Source organism: Rattus rattus, chromosome 14 (assembly GCF_011064425.1).
Source record: "Rattus rattus isolate New Zealand chromosome 14, Rrattus_CSIRO_v1, whole genome shotgun sequence".
In the NCBI taxonomy this organism is placed as follows: Eukaryota; Metazoa; Chordata; class Mammalia; order Rodentia; family Muridae; genus Rattus; species Rattus rattus.
Genome location: NC_046167.1, coordinates 18,529,631 through 18,548,937, shown reverse-complemented (window position 1 = coordinate 18,548,937; position 19,307 = coordinate 18,529,631). Strand labels below are relative to the sequence as shown.

Sequence of the window (19,307 nt, the reverse complement as noted above, 5' to 3'; positions counted from 1 at the left end):
ATTGATCTACCATTTAACATCCTATCATAGTTATCTAAAATCAGGGACTGGAGAAATCGCCCAGTGGTTAAAAGCAAAGTCCTGGGACCAATGTTTGTATCCCAACACCCACATAAAAAACTAGGTTTCACATGAATGCTGGTTATTACATCATCAAGTAATTAAACACATTCTTCTGGTATAACCAGCATATATAAACACAAGTATTTAATATTTGAAGCAAATATTTTAAATTGGTCTAAGAAATGAATGCAATAGTAATGTTTAAGCCGTGTTTCATTTTGCAGGAAAAAAATTTAGTAGCTGCCAACTGTTTATGAACCAGTAAGCACTAGTCTGTGCTGTCCCCTTTATTATGTCCTTCAGGATTACACTTCTAACAATGACAATAGAAAAATTCAGGAAAAAAATTGCAGGGAGAAGAATAAGGATTTCAAGGTTAGTTGTTGATCTCTTTTTTATCTTTATAAAACTTGAGAAGACTAAATTTACTTCTTGAGGTATTGTTTCCTGTAATTAATTTATTTATTCACTTCACATTTTGATTGCTGTCCCTGCACCCTAATCCACATAACCCCACGCCAATCCTTTACAAAGTCCCTTTTCCCTCCTCTTCTCTTCTGAGAGGGTGAAGGTACCCTGGTATCCCCCAACCCTGGCACATCAAGTTTATACAAGGCTAGGTGCATCCTATCCCACTGAGGCTAGACAAGGTAACCCAGTTACAGGGACACATTCCACAGAAAGGTAACAACTTTAGGGACAGTTGTGTTCCAGTTATTGGGGGAACCACATGAAGATTGAGTTGCACCTACTACATATGTGGGGGGAAGGGGCTAGGACCAGCCAGAGTATGCTCTTTGGTTGGTAGTTCAGTCTCTGAAATCCCCAAGGGTCCGGGTTTGTTAGTTTTCTTGGTCTTAATATAGGGTTTTTATTCCCTCCAGGATGCTTAATCTTCCCTTCCGACTCTTTCACAAGAGTGCCTGAGCTCCATACAATGCTTGGCAGTGGGTCTCTGAATCTGTCTCACTAACATGCTGGGGTAAGCCTCAAAGACATCAGTTATGCTAGCTTCCTGTCTGCAAGTGTAACAAATTATCTTTAACAGTGTCATAGATTAATGCTTGCTCATGGGATAGCTCTCAAGTTGTGCTGGATATTCCTTGGCCATCCCCTCAGTCTTAGTTCCACCTTTGTCCCTGCATTTCTTGCAGACTGGACAAATTTTGGGTCGAAATATGTGTGGGTGGTTTATGTCCCTGTCACTTTAAGTGCTCAGTGTGGCTTCTCTGTTCTTTATGTTTATATAGCATGCAGTAACCCATTATTTTCAATGATGCATGATCATGTAGAGGCTTCATCATGGCCAAATGAAAATAAGTGTATTCAGTATTAAAATTATTTTTCCAATCTCTTCTCTAATAATATATAGTATATGAGATAAAAAGGAGAAAAACTGCAGAAAACAAATGCTTTATCATTATATAGTACATTATTTGAAGTTCATCCTTCATATGAGAATGAGTGACTTTTTACATGTGAATACTGCTTTAAATTTCTGACTCCTCCCTTCTCTTTGCTGTCTATCAGACAGACAATCGCAGTATTCAAACAGTTGGCATACAACAGTACTGTTAACCATTAGCCAGACAGTAGTACTGATTAATCATTAGCTATGGAGTAAAGATGGTTAAACATTAGTCAGTGAGAAGGCGTGGCTAACTTCCAGAAAGGGAGTGTCACTTGTTAAGCATTAGACAGGAAGTTGATATATGACGTTTATCTACTTCCCCTTCAGGGCACCAGAAGATTCAGGACACGCTTAGCCAGGGGAGGGAGAGACAATGAGCTTCAAACAGCACTGTGTCAAACTAAACGATGGCCACTTCATTCCTGCCCTGGGCTTTGGCACCTATAAACCCAAGGAGGTAAGAATACAGGACTCTCAGCATCTCCAGGTTAAAGCTAAGCCATTTACAAGAGAGCAGATACTTAGGTTTGCTCTGCATCGTGTCTGATTGTGTCCAGACTTGTTGATTATTCTTGTTAAATAGAGCTTACAGCAAGAGCTGCGATTGGTGGCTGTGGGTAAGAGACTGAGCTGGCTCCCTAGGTAGGGAGCATGAGGATTTAGGCAGAAGAACAGGATCTATATTCATGCCTGCTCTTCTCTAAGGAAAGATCCCTGCTCCTGGTGAGTCAGTAGGGAGACAAGCTTAATGGGGAACAAAGGGAAGGCCAAACTCTTAAAACATTTTCTCTGATGGTGCGTTCTAGTTCAGCATATAATGGAGGTACAGGGTACATGCCTCAGTGGCATTGGGACATTAGCTCTAATTCAGTCAAGCAACTTCAGGGACACGGAGAAAGTTTGTTTACCTTCCCTGCTATTTTGGCTGTGAGTGGGGAATCTGGGTTTCTCACGATGTGGCTGTGTTTTTTTCCTTGGATTTACTTGTCTGGCTTAGGCCTGCCTGTGAGTTTACTGTTCTCATTTGGGGCCTGCCATCTGTAAGAGTGAACTTGGCTGTGAACTCTGGGCTTAAAGGGACAGACCCATGACCTAGCAATTCCGGACACTATGATTTTCCTATGGCCATGTTTCACAGCTTCATAGAGAAGAAAGTCACCAGATTGCCTATCAGCATTCTTGGCTGCAGAATCAGAGGGGAGTCTCTGTTTGTGTCCACAACCTATGACACCGTTTTTCACTGCAAAAAGGCAAGATGCAGGGAAAGGAACATGGTAACTCCGGTGGCATCCTGTAGATCAGTGATTCTCAAGTGTGGGTTGCAAACCCTTTGGACTTTCACAGAGTTTGCCTATAAGATATCCTCGTTATCAGATATTTACCTTATACTACATAATAGTAGCACAATTACAGTCATGAAGTAGAAACAAAATTATTGTATGGCCAGGGATCACCGTGAAATGAGGACTGTATTATAGGGTCTTAGCATTGGAAATTGGGAACCTCTTCTGTAGAGTAATGCATGAAGCAAATATTTGAGAAATACTTCGGCTTGTTTCAGTGTAGCCATCAGCATCTCACAGTGCAGGTTCTACCAGAACTAAGTGAGGTCTGCCATGTCTAACTCTCAACTGTGGGATACTTACTGTTATTTATAATGCATCATTTTGATGGGGAGGAGGGCCCAGTAAAGATAATTATGAATTATTTGTATTCATTAGTGTAGGTTGGATTTAGAGCATGGTTGTCCTCAGTACAAAAAACATCATGGTGGAATGTTTGCTAACCTGGAAGGACTTTCTTACTTTCTAGTCCTCATAAGACCATTTTATTGTGTGCTAAAGGACTTTCCCCTTGACTTCAAATTTATCCATCTCCTTCCTGTTTGACTCCAGAGTAATCTGGAGATATGAATAGGATTTGTTAATTTTGCAAAGTTGTACAAAAAAAACAAAAACAACAACAAAAAAAAAAAAAAACAGGTTAAGGCCACTACTGGAGCCTCAGGTTGATCACTCACAGGATGGCCTTATTCTTGGATAAGTCTAGGCCACTTTCCAGAACTGGTGGTAGAAACCAGAATTGTAGTCACTGTTTTTATTATGAAAAGATAACTGTAGAGATTCTTAAAACGATCACAAAAGTTACCTTGATTGACTTTTCAAGCCCCTGTAAGCATTGTATGATTGTACATGCATTTGTGTGCTTATAAACAACATATGAGGAGCTAGACATCAAAGCTATCCTTTACTGCTCTCACTTTTGTTTCTTCCTTCTTTTTAGTGGATATGTTTTTTATTTATTTACATTTCAATTGTTATCACCTTTCCTGGTTCCCATCCATAATCCCCCTATCCCATCCCCCCCTTCTTCCATGTGCGTGCTATCCCACCCATCCACCCACCCCTTCCTGCCTCCCCACCCTGACATTCCCCTACACTGGAGGTTCCACCTTTGGCAGGACCAAGGGCCTCCCATTGGTGCCCAACAAGGCCATCCTCCACTACATATGCAGCTGGAGCCATGGGTCTGTCCACGTGTAGTCTTGGGTAGTAGTTTAGTCCCTGAGAGCTCTGGTTGTCTGAACGGATGTGCAAGCCCATAAAAAAAGAAAAAGAATACCAACCAACATTGCTCTCACTTTATTCTTGTGAGGCCAAGTCTCTCACCAAGTCTGTAAATCAGTGAGTCAGCTGTCCTGACAGGCCAGTGAGCTCCAGGGCTCACCCTGATGCTTCCCCCTCAAGCACTAGGACTGCATGCCTTACTCTGCTTTACCAGAGTCCTGAGGGTCTCAACTAAGATTCCCATAGTTGTTTGCAAGAGTGTGGCTGAGTGAGACATCTCCCCAGCCCACACCCTAAACCTTTAACAAAAGCCCAGTCATATCATTAGCCAAATATGGCAGCCAAGGAAATAATTTTAGATTTAATTCTAATCATGTCTTTCTTTTTCATTTTTATTAATCATTTCATTCATTTACATTTCAAATGATATCCCCCTTCTCGGTTACCCCTCCACATACCACCCATTCCATCCTCCCTCTTCTCCCAACCCTTTGTCTCTATGAGGGTGCTCCCCCACCTAATCACCCACTACTACCTCACTGTTGTAGCATCCACCTTCATTGGAGCATCAAGCCTTCAAAAGACCAAGGGTTTCCCCTCTCATTGATGTCAGATGAGGCCATCCTCTGCTACATATATATCTGGAGCCATGCTTCCCTTTCATATATATTCTTTGGTTAAGGGTTTACTCCCTGGGATTGCTGGATCGTCCAGTTATTTGATACTGTTCTTCCTATGGAGTTACAATTCCCTTCAGCTTCTTCAGTCCTTCCCCTAACTCTTCTATTGGAGTCCTTGGGATCAGTCCAATGGTTGGCTGTGAGTATCTGCATCTATATTGTTCAGGTGCTGGTAGAACCTCTCAGGGAACAGCCTTATCAGTCTCCTGTCAGCAAGTACTTCTGGGCATCAGCAACAGTGTAGTGGTTTGGTGTCTGTGGCTGGAAAGATGGTAATCATGTCCCTTTAAGACAAGTAATCTTTGGTTAAAGCGGCTGACACTGCAAATGAAGAATGTCCAATATGATGTAAGCAAGTTAATTTGAATAAGGATATATTCATAGGGGAGGATATTGTATGCCTGAATTTATGTCTGTCTGACAAACCGAAGGGATATATAGAAACATAGGACATTTTTTCTGTCCAAGTCCCTCTTATTAACCTGGCCTTCTTGGAATCTGTGATCTTTGCTTTCTCATCCTTTTGTAACAGAGTCTTAGCTGGGAGCAAGAAGGAGTGTCTGTGTAATTGCGTCCTGCCCCAAGCAGGCTTCCTTGTGTTCAGTTTGCTGAGTCATCTTGCTACATAAGTTTAGTGTGACTTTCTAGCAGGCCACTGAACTCAGGGTGAGATCCATACATTCCAGTAAGTAGCCAGGATTGCACAGGTATAAGGAGGTTCTTGGATGCAAAAGTCTTGCATTAATTAAGAAAGATCCCATGAAAGCAATTTTGTCTAATTAGCCTGAACATGGGACAAATTATGGGTAAACATTGATTCTCTAAAGATACTTTTCTGTGACAATTACAATATATCTGGAGATTTCATTGTGTTTTATAGAATAGGATGGGGGGTTGGGGATTTAGCTCAGTGGTAGAGCACTTGCCTAGCAAACGCAAGGCCCTGGGTTCGGTTCCCAGCTCCGAAAAAAAGAAAATAAAAAGAATAGGATGTGGGAATGAAAGATTGGGGTACTAGACTCTTCCTAGTCATCTTAGGAAGACTTTAAAAGACAAAGTTCTTTCTAGTATAACAAGCTCCCATCTAGGCTCTCTTTGAGCTATCTCTCAGAACATGCATCTCTAAATACATCCTTCGGTTCCTCCCTAGGTTCCCAAGAGTAAGTCACTGGAGGCTGCACACCTGGCTATAGATGCTGGGTACCGCCATATTGATACTGCTTATGCATACCAAATAGAAGAGGAGATAGGACAAGCCATTCAAAGCAAGATTAAAGCTGGGGTTATAAAGAGAGAGGACATGTTCATCACTACAAAGGTATAGTATACAAGTATGCAAATGATTAAAACATAGTAAAACAGAGGAAATTATATTACCGAATCAGAAGTTGGTTAAAGGTGTCAATTGTATACATGAATAAAGGAAAGTGAAGGCAGATTTAACTCTATGCAATATTAATTTAGTTATTGAACATTATTTTATTAGTATGGATTTTATTTAAGTAATTTTTACATTGTTTAATAAATGAGCAAACATTAACCCAAAAACTGTAGATGAGTTCTCATTGTTACAGAAGAGTCAACACTGAGCTTACAGGAACGCTTATAAATTTCATTCAAATACAGAAAATATTTCAGCATCAGGATAAATGACTATGCATATTCAGGTGATCTATTAATCTAGTACAACTTCCATTCTTCCACATCTGTAGCTTTGGTGTACTTGCTTTCGGCCAGAGCTGGTCAAGCCTGCTTTGGAAAAATCACTGAAAAATCTTCAACTGGATTATGCCGATCTTTACATTATGCATTACCCAGTGCCTATGAAGGTAGGTGATTGCTATTGTCAAATGTACACATCTTTTCAGCGGGGCATCGATATCATTTTTAGGGATGTTTGAGATAAATTTCTGTTATAATTTTATACAAAGGTAACTTATGGGCTACTAAACTTCTGAGTAGGTTCCACAGTCTATATTGGATTATGAAATGAGGTGCCCAAGCAATGTCCAGAATCACAGATTAGAAGTAACTTCCAGGAAAACTTGTATTACATATCTTTTGCATTTGCATTACTAGATGTTTGCGTAGGTCCTGTTCTTGTTTTCCCTCTTGGTGATGAAAAGTGGATTCAAGACAGTTTCAGCTTCAAGGTCATTAACACTTAGTAGCTTTTTGGCATCTGCTCTTACAGAAATCTATCCTGTGTAAGGTCCCAACTACCCATCCTTGGCTCACATGCCTGTCTCTCGACACATATGTATTCATGTTTATTACTAATCCTGGGTCAGGAGTGATATAAATTCTTGCTGTACTTCAATGCTCTGCAATGATCGGGTTTCCCAGAAAACATGGAGCCTTTTCTTTTTCTAAAGGAAAGAAGAGACAAGAGAATAGAAGCCAAATAGGAGGTCTCATTCAGTTATTCAAAAATATTATTTAGGTGTAGACATTATATGCACATATGTGTGTGTGTGTGTGTGTGTGTGTGTGTGTGTGTGTGTGTGTGTGTGTAACAGTTAAAGAAAGAGAGGCGATGGGATAGAGAGACAGTAAGGACATGCATGGAAGGGATTGGAGGGAGGAAAGGGAAGAAGAGAAATGATTAACTATGTTATAATTTCAAAATTAAAATTATTACAAGAAAGAAAACACTTAATTATTGATCCAATTAATAGAAGTGAATGCAGCAGACCAGGCTTCCAAAGATAATGCAAGTCTACATGCATATCAGTGTTTAACACAGTATGCAGACTGGCGCCTCACTCACTTATGGCTGCTTACTGTCTTATTTTAAAGATATTCCTTAAAAATTTTTAAAGAGCATATTTTAGTTTGTTGTAAATGGGAGTTGTTCTTGCTTGGATGTCTGTTCCTTATGTGCATGCCTGGTGCATGCGAAAGCCAGAAGAGGGCATTGGATCCCATGGGACTGGAATGACAGATGGTTGTGACCAACTATGTAGGTTCTGGAAATTGAACCCATGTTCTCTAAAAGAGCAGCCAGTGGTCACCGAACTATCTTTCCAACTGCTCCAAGATAGTCTTCAACACATTACCGTAGACAAGGTACATGTTTCGTGAGACTGTTTTAAGTTGATTCTCTTTCAGTCAGGGGATAATGATTTTCCAGTAGATGAAAACGGGAAAAGTCTATTGGACACTGTGGATTTCTGTGACACATGGGAGGTGAGTACTTCTTAAGACAACAATAAAGCAAGTGGACATAGGGAGAATCAGGTCATTTACTCCTTGGGCAAAGAAATTCACTTTTACTCATAAATATTTTCTGGAGAAGAAGAGGGGGAATTCATTCCTAAAATGTAAGGGGGTGAAATGAAGAAGGGTACAGGGCAAGAGGCATCTGGGTACTTTGCCACCTTATACACTAATATCCATGAAGTCTAGTGATATTGCAGAAACTCCTCTTTGGATGACACCTTCTGCTTCATTATCGCCTTATCTTGACTTCTTTGGATTTAAATCCACTGATCACCTGGGCAATACCCTCCTCCCAGCATTAGTGCCTGCGATCAACTTAGGGTCTTTTCGCACTGGCAAGTGTTCTACCACTGAATCATATGTCTAAGTCTGGATAATTTTTCCTGTAGCTGGTCAACATTCTCTTTATATCCATGTGGTCAATCATAGGGATGACCATTTATTGCCCCTTCTCCTCACCAGATGTTGGAGAAGTGTAAGGATGCAGGGTTGGTCAAGTCCATTGGGGTGTCCAACTTTAACCACAAGCAGCTGGAGCGACTCCTAAACAAGCCAGGACTGAAGTACAAACCTGTCTGCAACCAGGTGAGGATCCACATCCCCTCTCCATACCACATGCTTTTCCTCACTTCTGCACTACTGATGCCTATTTAGTTCCCCTATGTCCAAGTGTCCATCTTGTGGAAAAAGACTTCTAAGAGCAGCCTCATTGTTTTGAATCCTTGGGGACTTCTGACTTCCACCTTGGACCCTTAGAGTATTGGTGAGAAGTAAGACTTACAATGATGCCCACCTGATGTGGAGATCTAGTGTTGGTCCATCAGGCAGAAGTCGAGCGCAGGGAAAGTGAACTTCTCCTTGAAATAAGAATAATGAGTAGATGTCAGATAATTTATTGAAAAAAAATAGGGGAAAACAGAAATTAGTCAGTGGCCAGGACTTGCATAGAATTTATGCTTCTTGACATTTTATTATGGTCCATCCTCAGGATTTTAATAGACTGAGGAGCTGGTGTCTTTACACAATGATCTTTCTTGCTATCCACTAACTATTGTTTTTGACACAAAAATTTACCCAGTCAAATGTTATCAGAAGAATGCTCCCAAATTAGTTCTGTCCTTCAAGAAAATTTTGTACCAGTTTGATTTGTTTAATTCATGTGTTCAATTACATATAATTCCTTTATTTTACTTTACTGACTTTGGCATTTTTATTCATCATAATATGAGCATTTGATGAAATCCGATATCTTTTCATCACATTCTATCATAGGTTGAATGTCATCTTTATTTGAACCAGAGTAAGCTACTGGACTACTGCAAGTCAAAAGACATTGTTCTCGTTGCTTATGGTGCTCTGGGAACCCAGCGATATAAAGAATGGTAATCAGTTTCAAACAGGAAATCTGAAGGAAGACTGTTAATTAGTACCCCAACACTCAGTTCCCAGGGAGATGGGGATCTTTCTTTAGAAAAACCTTGTGAAGCAGCATCTTATTTTCTTTTCCTGTTACTCTGATAAAATACTCTGGTAAAAGCTACTTATGGGAGAAAGGACTTATGGTTCACAATTGAAGGGCACAGACCATAAAGCCAGGAAGTCAAGGTGTCAGGAGCTTGAAACAGGTGACCACTTCTCCTTAGCATCAAGAAACAAGGAATGATGAACACCAAGACTCACATCACTTTCTCCCTTTATACAGTCCGGGATCCCTAGCTCAGGGAAATGAGCCAAGGCAAAATTAATATGGGTCTTTCCATATCAGTTTTTCATAAGATAGTCTCACACAGGAATCCCAGAGGCTCATCTTCTAGGTGATTCTAGATTTTGTCCAGTTGACAAAGATAGACATAACCATATGCACACCCAGGCTAGAATGGGCCCTCTACTGTGGTTTGAAATACTGTAACATAACCAAAACCTTGGCCTTGTGAGCTCATTCCTCCTTTGCTTCTAGGGTGGACCAGAACTCCCCAGTTCTCTTGAATGATCCAGTTCTTTGTGATGTGGCTAAAAAGAACAAACGAAGCCCTGCCCTGATTGCCCTTCGATACCTGGTTCAGCGTGGGGTGGTGCCCCTCGCCCAGAGTTTCAAAGAAAATGAGATGAGAGAGAATTTGCAGGTGATGAACTCTGCTCCTTAGTGTTCTTATACATTATTTTCTATATGCTTGCTTCCTTCAAATCTATCGAAGCTTTTCTGATATCAAGCCCATATTCTTAGCATTTCCTAGGCATGTGACTTTTCAAGTACATTGAGATATGAGAAATGTTATGTCTATGACATAAAGTCACCATGGCTTGACAGATTTAGTGTTGGAAAAAAGGTAGACTTTGGTTTGCATTGTCAAAAAAGTACTGTCTGCCCTTTTCCCATGGAATTCTTTATTTTCTGAAATTACGGATTTTGCCTCAGAAATCATCATTCTTATAATTTCTATGGTTGTTATATTATTTCCCTGCATGTTCAAATATTCTAATATTCATACACGTGCATGCCTACATATATACTTACAGAAACACAAGCATACGCAGGTGCATACCGACAGACATAGTACGTACATACATACATACATATGTACATATATGCTGGTCAATTGTAAGTTCCTGTTACATGCATTTACTTGGGTTATTCTTTTAAAATGTCAAGTAAATATATTTTTTTTTCAGAGCTGGGAACCAAACCCAGGGCCTTGCACTTGCTAGGCAAGCGCTCTACCACTGAGCTAAATCCCCAACCCAAGTAAATATATTTTATTATAACATATTAGCCGTTACTATAGAAACTACTTTTACATAGAAATTTAATATATAGAATTCTTATTTATTTTAGTGTTCATTAATTTAAAAATTTGCCTTAGTTTAGACTGAAGTTAGTGAATATTATCTGTCTACACTGAGTCCCTTCACATATCTTTGAGGAACGATTATACATGCTTTTGGGATGATGAGGCCTCTCAAGCTCAGATGACTGACTGAGCTCTTCCTTGGTTTCATATAGGCTTCATGCGACTGACATGTTTCCCAGAGTTTACTCCTGCGCTTACCTCTAAACCAAGGCAATGAGAAACCGTTTATGACAAACACAGAGTTGATCCATCATGGGGTCTGTAAAGTTCAAATGTCCAGTGCAAGTTACACAGCAGCCAGGTTTCAAGGGGTAGGAATAGACAGCACATCCGTGGGTGAAGGAGATAGAATACTTCAATGGCGTGCAGACCAAGAACTGTGGATTATAATCAGTCTGCTGCGTTTGTAGTCTCAATGGCATTTATTATGTAATTCAGAAGTGGTTGCTGAATTATCTTCTTCCCAAGTTTTATTAGTTTTGATTTCTTCTCATGAACAAAGAGGACTTACTACAGCCTTCACACTTTTACTTCCTGTTTGAGATCACATCCTTTTGCTTGTTAGACAAATGATTCTACTTCAGTATTTTATCAAGAGTTTGTTATTTCCCCATAAACTGTTCTCAAGAATGCTCCCCTCCAAGTGATTCCCAATAGGCAATCCTCTATTGCATATCTAGTTGGAGCCATAAAGACCAACTCTCAAATGTATCTAGGATAACAAAAAACCCAGGATAGCAAAAACTATTCTCAATAATAAAAGAAACTCTGTGGGAATCACCATCTCTGACCTCAAGCTATGTTACAGAGCAAGAGTGATTAAAAACTGCACAGTATTGTTATAGCCACAGGCAGGCAGATCAATGGAATAGATTTGAAGATCCAGAAATGAACCCAAATACCTTTGGTCACTTGATCTTTGACAAAGGAGCCAAAAACATCTAGTGGAAAAAAGTCAGCATTTACAACAAATGGTGCTGGATCAACTGGTGGTCCGCATGTAGTAGAATGCAAATCTATCCATTCTCATCTCCTTGTACAAAGCACAAGTTCATGCGATTCAAGGACCGCCACATAAATCCAGATACAATGAATCTAATAGAGGAAAACTTGGGAAAGATCCTAAAACACATTGGCAGGGTGGGGGTATATTTCCTGAACAGAACAACAATGGTTTATGCTGTAATATCAACAATAACATTTTTAAAAGCCTGCTCATTCATTCATTTGGATAAGTCTTAACTTGCACAATATTGAAAAAGCATTGTTTATATTTTAATTATTTATTGATGAATTACAGAAATCTAACTCCCCATTGAAGACACTGATTTGTTTGACGTATTTCAAAAATTTGCTCTAAATATGTTGGAAACTATGTATAATAGTCTTTTTATGTGATCTACTTTTCTTTCCAAGCTACTCTTGAGATTATCTCGTCTGTGGTGTTATGCAAATTTAATATCTCTCAAAAGCAATTTCTTTAATTTACTTGGTATTGACTAACCATGAATGTTTTGGTAAACAATGTTCTTCAATTTTAGGAATGTACTACTTCCATTGCCCTTGAGACATAATATGTGAGTCATTCAAATGCTAAAATATTTGTACTTTTCTGGCAGGTTTTTGAATTTCAGTTGTCTCCTGAGGACATGAAAACACTAGATGGCCTGAACAAAAATTTTCGATATCTCTCAGCAGAGTTGTAAGTAATGTTGAGGAACACCTCAGCTCAATGTGTTTCACTTCAAGTACTTTCTTCCCTCTTCCATTCATGCAGATTCAGAAACTAAATGCCCTATTTGTCAGCACATTTCCCATGGAGATAGTTAATAAAATATTTGTTTCTTGGTTTCTGAAATGCAGACATGACAGCACAAAACACAGAGAAGGTTTTGAAAGTCGTATTCAAAAGTAAGAAGAGAATCTTCCAGAAAAGGTTTAAGAAGTTAAATAGCCACATGAAGATCTTAACAAGATTTGATACAGGATGCAGGCTTGTTGCAGAGTACTTGATCATGCTGTGACCCCCAAGATTGTGTTGTTTACTGGAAATCACCCACCTTTAATCCGAGAGCTTTCTGCTCACTGTAAACAGAATTAAACTAAGTCAACCATAGGTCAAGTGGCAGAGCAAACAACCAGTTGACAGGGAGTCAATCTGAGAGTTCAGGGTTCAATCCCCATTTGGGCCACCAAATATTGTTTTTTAACAAAATCTCCATCTTTCAATTTACCAATGAAGACTTGGGAGCTATATGCTGGGGTGAAATCCTACAAGCTCAGAGAAGCCGAACAAGCATCCAGTTGACCTTCCTCCTCAGCTGAGACCTCAAAAGGAAGCTTTCCTTGATGCTATCTCAAAAAGTCCTTCAAACTGAATGTCCTTTCACTTCCACTTCCTCTGTATCTCTCTATCTATCCTCTTGATTTCCTCTTGCTCTATATGGTTTTTTTTCTATGTTCACTTCCTTTCAGCTAGTTGCCTGCTCAGCCTTCTGACCTATGGTTGGCTTTATTTAATTCTCTTTACAGTAAGCGGAAAGCACTTGGATTAATGGAATGCTAGAGCTGAGCCTCATCAGAACTAGAAAATGTTTTTTTCCAGTAAACGACAAAATCACGAGTTTCATAGTTTAATCAAGTATCCTACATCATAGATTAATAATGATGACAAACATAGAATGCACATATATGTACATATATGTGCATATTTATCTCAACCTGTCATCTATAATCTATCGAACATTGTTTATCTACTTATCTATCTATCTACATTCTACCTATCTTCTGCTGGTGAGAAGTTTTTATTCTCAGCAGAAATAAATATGATAATGCTTGAAGGAGGATTAGAATATCTACACTATAAAATGGGTGTATATGTTAATTATCATTATTAATGTATTTGTGACTATAGAGAGCAATAAAAGCACAGGGAAATTGTAACTCAGTGATTGAATCAATGCTATACATAATAAGTGTGTGTTCTCAAATTTTACAAATTAATAATTTTTATCATTGCATATTTTGGATTGTTAGTCATATATAGCAGTTTACCCATTTTGCTGATAGTTCCTTGGACTTTCAAGCCCATTGTTTTTACACACATTCTTTTTCTAACTCAATCTAATACAATACATTGTAGATCATGGACGTGAGTGAATCATTCATGGATTACTGAGAATTAAATGGAAGTGAAAGTGGTAGGCTTCAATGTATGTGTTAGGATGTTTTTGTATTGCACTAAAGATAACATAATGCTTTTCCCTCTAAAGATGAAAAATATTTTGGCAATTCTTTCTTTGATTGATACAGAAAGGAAACTAAGAGAGATTAATATTTATGAACACTGGTCTTTGTGTTTTCTGTTCTAGGTGAAGGGACATAAATTAAGAATAGATAGATAGATAAATAGATATAGATATAGAAAATATTTAAAAACATTTTTGATGAAACATTGTAAATGACTTGAGACTCTCTTATTCTACACCTAATCAGAGAATGAAATGATTAGCTCTCACCTTGATTGCGGCTGTCTAGATGTCACATTGTTACATTGCAGATACAGACAATGGGGCTCATGTTTGTCTTTGTTTCCTATTTAGTCTTGCTGGTCACCCAGAATATCCATTTTCAGAGGAATATTAACATGGGGAACTAATTATGATTTCTGCCTGCCATCTCTATGTGTGGACAGTGATGCTGATGATGTAACCTAGATGCTGCTGGATGGACACATCATTTTGGATCAATCTGGATGGCTCAGCAACTCACATTCAGCTGAAGCTCCAGCTAATGGATGCAAAGAAAAGGAAAATTATTTGATGATGCTCTGAAATATAAAATTTTGTCTTCAAAAATATTTTCCTTGTCCTTTTGTTTTTGTTTTTTGTTATGTTTCTTGGATCATATGACAAAAAATTAGGTGGCGTTTGGAAACAATTCCGATTTATAAACATTTCACAATAGGGAAAGGTGGTGTTTTCATTTCAGTGAATGGCTGATAGTCATTTATGAGTCAGCAGGCCTCGAGGATTCAATGAGAACACACTGCACATAGTCCAGGAGTTTCATAGTTCAAGATTCCCAGTCCAGAAGGTCAGGCACACATGGCAAGGTTAACCAACAGTATAAGGGCTCTTTACCTGCTCAGCATTAGGATCTTAGAACTGAACACAGAAATTCATGAGATAATTTATGCTGAAGAGAGGGCATGAGAAATAGCCCAGTAGGATCAATAAATGTCAAAATGGGGGACTTCAAGAGGAGAGAGTTGATCATAGCTCTACCTAGAAATGACGTCAAGGTATATATACTTTTAGGTGTATAACATAGTGATGTTTATTTTTTAATCTCTTGGAACTAAAGTAATAGGACAGCAACTTATTGCTGTGTACATGGAAAAATTGTTCTTGATGAAGGCATAATTGGATACAGACACAGTTTTAGGGACAGAAGAAAACTTAAGAGTTTATCATATAAGATTATAAGAATTTTAATAATTTATATAAACTACATAATAAAGACCCTTACTTATGGGATACAGTTTCCCATTTGCAATCACATTTAAATTTTTGAAACATTTGCTTTTTATTTCTCACCATATCCTCAAGCTTCTACAAAGAAGAGAACTTACCAGTGTAGACTGTGGGCAGGATAGAGCAACTTTGAAGTTGCTGTACACGGAGCAAAATGTTCCAGTTCTTTTCTTGGGTCCAGGACATTCAAATGGAGGTACTGGTATATAGTATAATGTCTAAGTAGATGAAAGGGTACCAGGATTTAAAAAGAAAATATTCAGATCTCCATGGATGTGTACAATGGTGGGAATGTGCTGGAGTTCAGGAAAAAGGATTATGAGTTATCAAAATCCACATTTGCCTTTATGAGAGCAAGTAGGAGGAGTGTAATAATGAACAAAGAAGTGATGGAGGAGGCAGAAGGACACTGAGTTTGTGGTATTGAGTAAACACAGTTGACATAGAGTTAAAAATGCCATTTTCTGATTGGGAAATTCCATTCATTCTCATAATTAAAGGATAAGCTCTTTAGCTTAATTTTTTGAGAGGCTACCTATAGGTGCAGACTACTACAAGACTGCCAGGGACACATTCAGCGTCTCTGTGATGAGCAAGTATGTGGTAGAGGTGGAGTGTTTTGTGTGATATGAAGAGAGGTCCAACTGGAGAGATCACAGTAGTGAGAAACAGCCTTACGTGAATAGCCTGCTCTGCCCCCTGAGGCCATGGTGGTGTCCAGGCCCATGCTGCTGCTGAAGGCCATGTCTGGATCTATGGCCTGCAGCATCGGGGATCAGTGGGAGAGATGACTCTGGTGGTAGAGACACTAGAAATCAGACAGGCTAAGCAACCTAGCTTAGCCCAGATCCAGGCCAAGATCCAGGACTTTAAGTTGACCCACCCCAACATCTATTCTGTCTATGAGCTGCTGGAGCTTCTGAAGGGGCCAGTTCTGCAGACCTAAAGTGGCAGGATCTTCATGACTCAGTACAACAGGAGGATAACAGAGATGAGTCTTAGTGAGGGTTCAGTATTGATAGTATAGCAAAAACCAGAGGCCTTAGACCAGAGCAATGGCTCACTGTAATGAACATTTGCAAGAAATGCTGGTTGGGCAAAAGTGTATACTGTGTGACTAAGTGCAACTTACCACAGCTTCCATGGTTTTTATTTAATCTTTTATTTTTTATGCTCTATAGTGGGGGATGTTACAAGGACAGAGAGAAGATATGGAAGGACCAGGAGATGAGTGTGATTAGGCTGCATGTTTGAAATTCACGAAGAATCAATAAAAATTATATTAATATTCTCTCATCCATGTTTTAAAGATTTTAATATAATTAGTACCATCTCCTTTCCTTCCTCTAAGCCTTTTCATATACCATATATGCCGCCTTCTCTCCTCGCTTTCAAATTCATACTTTTTTAAAATTGTTGTTGTATACATATATTAATATATACATATATTTATTAATACATAAATACCTTTTTCTGAGTCTATACATTGTTACTTGTATACACTTTTTTTGAGACTTACCATTTGGTATAGTATAACCAATTAGTATAGTCTTCCCTGGGAAAGACTGTTTCTCCTGCTCGCAGACTTACCTAGTTGTTTGTAAAGAAACCATTTTTAGAATTGGACATGATAAAATGTGTTTATAATTCCTGAGAAAGCAAATAGTACATAAAGCAACCACGTACCCTCCAAAACTTCAGAAATAATGACTGCTTAAAACTTCAAGCCTTCTTGTTTTTATCACACATACAATATAACAATGTGACCGTGGATGATAACATGTTCCCTGCTCTTTGAAAAAATTCATTAAAAGCCTTATTCATGTATGTAAACATTCTTCATTGATGTAAAATCTATATGCTCCACTTACAATTATTTCACATTATGACAACTTTTCAAATCCTATACAAATGCTCTAACATTCACAGCCATGCAATGCTTCCCAATTCTTCTATGAATTATTTTTACGAGCTCTCACATTACATAGTCTTCTGTGATTTGACCACACTGATAGATTCTGATAGCTGTAGAACAGGTGAAAGTCATAATTGGTGCTAAGGTTCAGTTTGCACACAGTTTACAACAGTAGTAAATCATTCTACATCTAATCATGACTCTACTGCTCTTTTCCTGCAATGTTCTCACTACACTGTCATGACTAAGCATAATAATTACTAAGCAAGAATGTACTTGCCAAGTAAGGGAAGTTGAAAAGCTTATTTTTCTTTTCAATTTTCAACTTGGATTCTTGAGAGTCAAAAAGTCAGAAACACTCAATTGTCATTTTAATGCCCTCTCTGTGTGTACTACTGTGAGCATGTAGTGTAAGATATCTGACTGTTTCAGTGCATGCCTGATTAGGAGGAGGCTTTGTGGGCTGAGGAGATGGCTCTGTGGATAAAATGTTTTGTTGGCTTACTTTAAATTATTTTACTGTGTTCTTATACCTCTACCTCCTTCTGATCTTTTCTCCACCCTAATCCCTCCCAATTCCTTAAAAGTAGATAGGAGAGAAAGAAGGTTAGAAAGGGGGAGTAGACCTCTATAGGCTGCTCTCTGCTGATTAGGGACTTTGTCTCTTGGGCCTACTCTAATCATTGTCCATCAGGATATCCCCAACTTCTTGTCAAACTGCAACAGCAACCAGAAGCAGCCAGCAGAGCAGTAGCAGGAGTAGTAGAATGAGCAGCGGCTGCTTTCTTCTTCTTCTTCTTCTTCTTCTTCTTCTTCTTCTTCTTCTTCTTCTTCTTCTTCTTCTTCTTCTTCTTCTTCTTCTTCTTCTTCTTCTCTTCTTCTTCTTCCTCTTCTTCTTCATCTTCATCATCTTCTTCTTCTTCATCATCTTCTTCTCCTTCCTCCTCCTCCTACTCCTCCCCCACCTTTTCCTCCTTTTCTCATTTCCCTCTTCTTCCTTTTCTTCCTCTTCTCATTCCTTCTCCTCCTTCCTCTTCTCTTCTTCCACTTTGTTTTCTTCCTCCCCATCTTCTTTCTCCTCCTCCTTCTTTTCTCTCCTCCTCTTTTTATGCTTATCCTCCTCTTCCTTCCATTTTCTCCTTTCTCTTCCTCCTCTTCCTCCTCTTCCTCCTCACCCTTCCTTTTCTTCCTCCTCCTCCTCTTCTTCTGAGTACCTATTGCTCCTTTCCAGTTTATGGCATTAATTCCTTCTCCAATGTCCCTAGAATTCAACTATTTGCAACTGGCAAAAATTATGCACCTCCTAGAGCACTAGAAAATCATAGTTAATAGCTGTGGACAAACTGAAGAAAACCTACATTCCACACCTGGGATTAAAACAAAAAAATATGTTCATATAACATAACTGTGTTTTAAAGGAAAAACAAGGGGTTGGGGATTTAACTCAGTGGTAGAGCGCTTGCCTAGCAAGCACAAGGCCCCAGGTTCGGTCCCCAGCTCCGAAAAAAAGAAAAAAAAACAAAATTCTAATTACAGTGGTACATGTGTAAGTATAAGGGTCTGAATTCAGATCCCTAGAATCCAGGTTAAAAGCCTGTGTGTAGCCTGAGTCTTTAATCCCAGTGTCTCTATAGTTGGGTAGGAGACAGAGATGGGAAAATCTTTACATCCCATCTCTGTTGGCCCAGGTGAAATGACTACTAACATTGTGTGGAGCATGTAAAACTATTTACTGTGGTTCAAGATATGGTCTTACTCTCCTGAAAGATGTTCTAAATATATCATAAATCTTTCTCCTGCTGACAAGGTTTGTCACCTGGCTAATCCCATAATCTCAGCCCTTCCTTCTCCAAGTGTAAGGTTGCTGGGGGGAATTCTAACTTCTTGTGGTCCATTGTTTTTAATATTCTGATAGCTGCAGAGGGACAAAGTAACTCTTTAGAATATCATAGCTTCTGTGAGACCTGTAGTTGTGGCTCATTGTTTCTTGTATTGTGTAATCAAGTGTGGAGAGTTTTTGGGGGCCACTTTTAGAAACATGGCAGAGATTTGACATCAGGCCAAG

At 39.0% G+C, this 19,307-nt stretch overlaps 2 protein-coding genes across 2 annotated transcripts in view; both read left to right on the top strand.

The window, feature by feature from the left end:
- The first annotated feature begins 1,774 nt into the window (after window positions 1-1,774).
- LOC116883172 (aldo-keto reductase family 1 member C13) lies at window positions 1,775-14,651 on the top strand. The gene is made up of 9 exons (XM_032884207.1): window positions 1,775-1,931; window positions 5,872-6,039; window positions 6,434-6,550; window positions 7,833-7,910; window positions 8,406-8,528; window positions 9,216-9,325; window positions 9,901-10,066; window positions 12,412-12,494; window positions 14,395-14,651. The coding sequence occupies exons 1-9, from the start codon at window positions 1,848-1,850 to the stop codon at window positions 14,435-14,437; spliced, it is 972 nt and encodes a 323-aa protein (XP_032740098.1). The 5' UTR covers window positions 1,775-1,847; the 3' UTR covers window positions 14,438-14,651.
- LOC116883173 (aldo-keto reductase family 1 member C1 homolog) overlaps window positions 12,412-19,307 on the top strand; it is a 30,566-nt gene continuing 23,670 nt past the window's right edge. Inside the window, exon 1 of the mRNA XM_032884208.1 lies at window positions 12,412-12,494. The gene's annotated coding sequence lies outside the window, so the exon portion shown is untranslated. The remainder of the gene's footprint in view (window positions 12,495-19,307) is intronic.

Bases quoted from the DNA above. Each gene is read 5' to 3' on its own strand.
- LOC116883172 (XM_032884207.1), top strand. From the start codon at position 1,848: ATGAGCTTCAAACAGCACTGTGTCAAACTAAACGATGGCCACTTCATT. The intron at 8,529-9,215 runs GTGAGGATCCAC...ATTCTATCATAG, and splicing joins ACAAACCTGTCTGCAACCAG to GTTGAATGTCATCTTTATTT. The intron at 10,067-12,411 runs GTGATGAACTCT...CTTTTCTGGCAG, and splicing joins AGATGAGAGAGAATTTGCAG to GTTTTTGAATTTCAGTTGTC.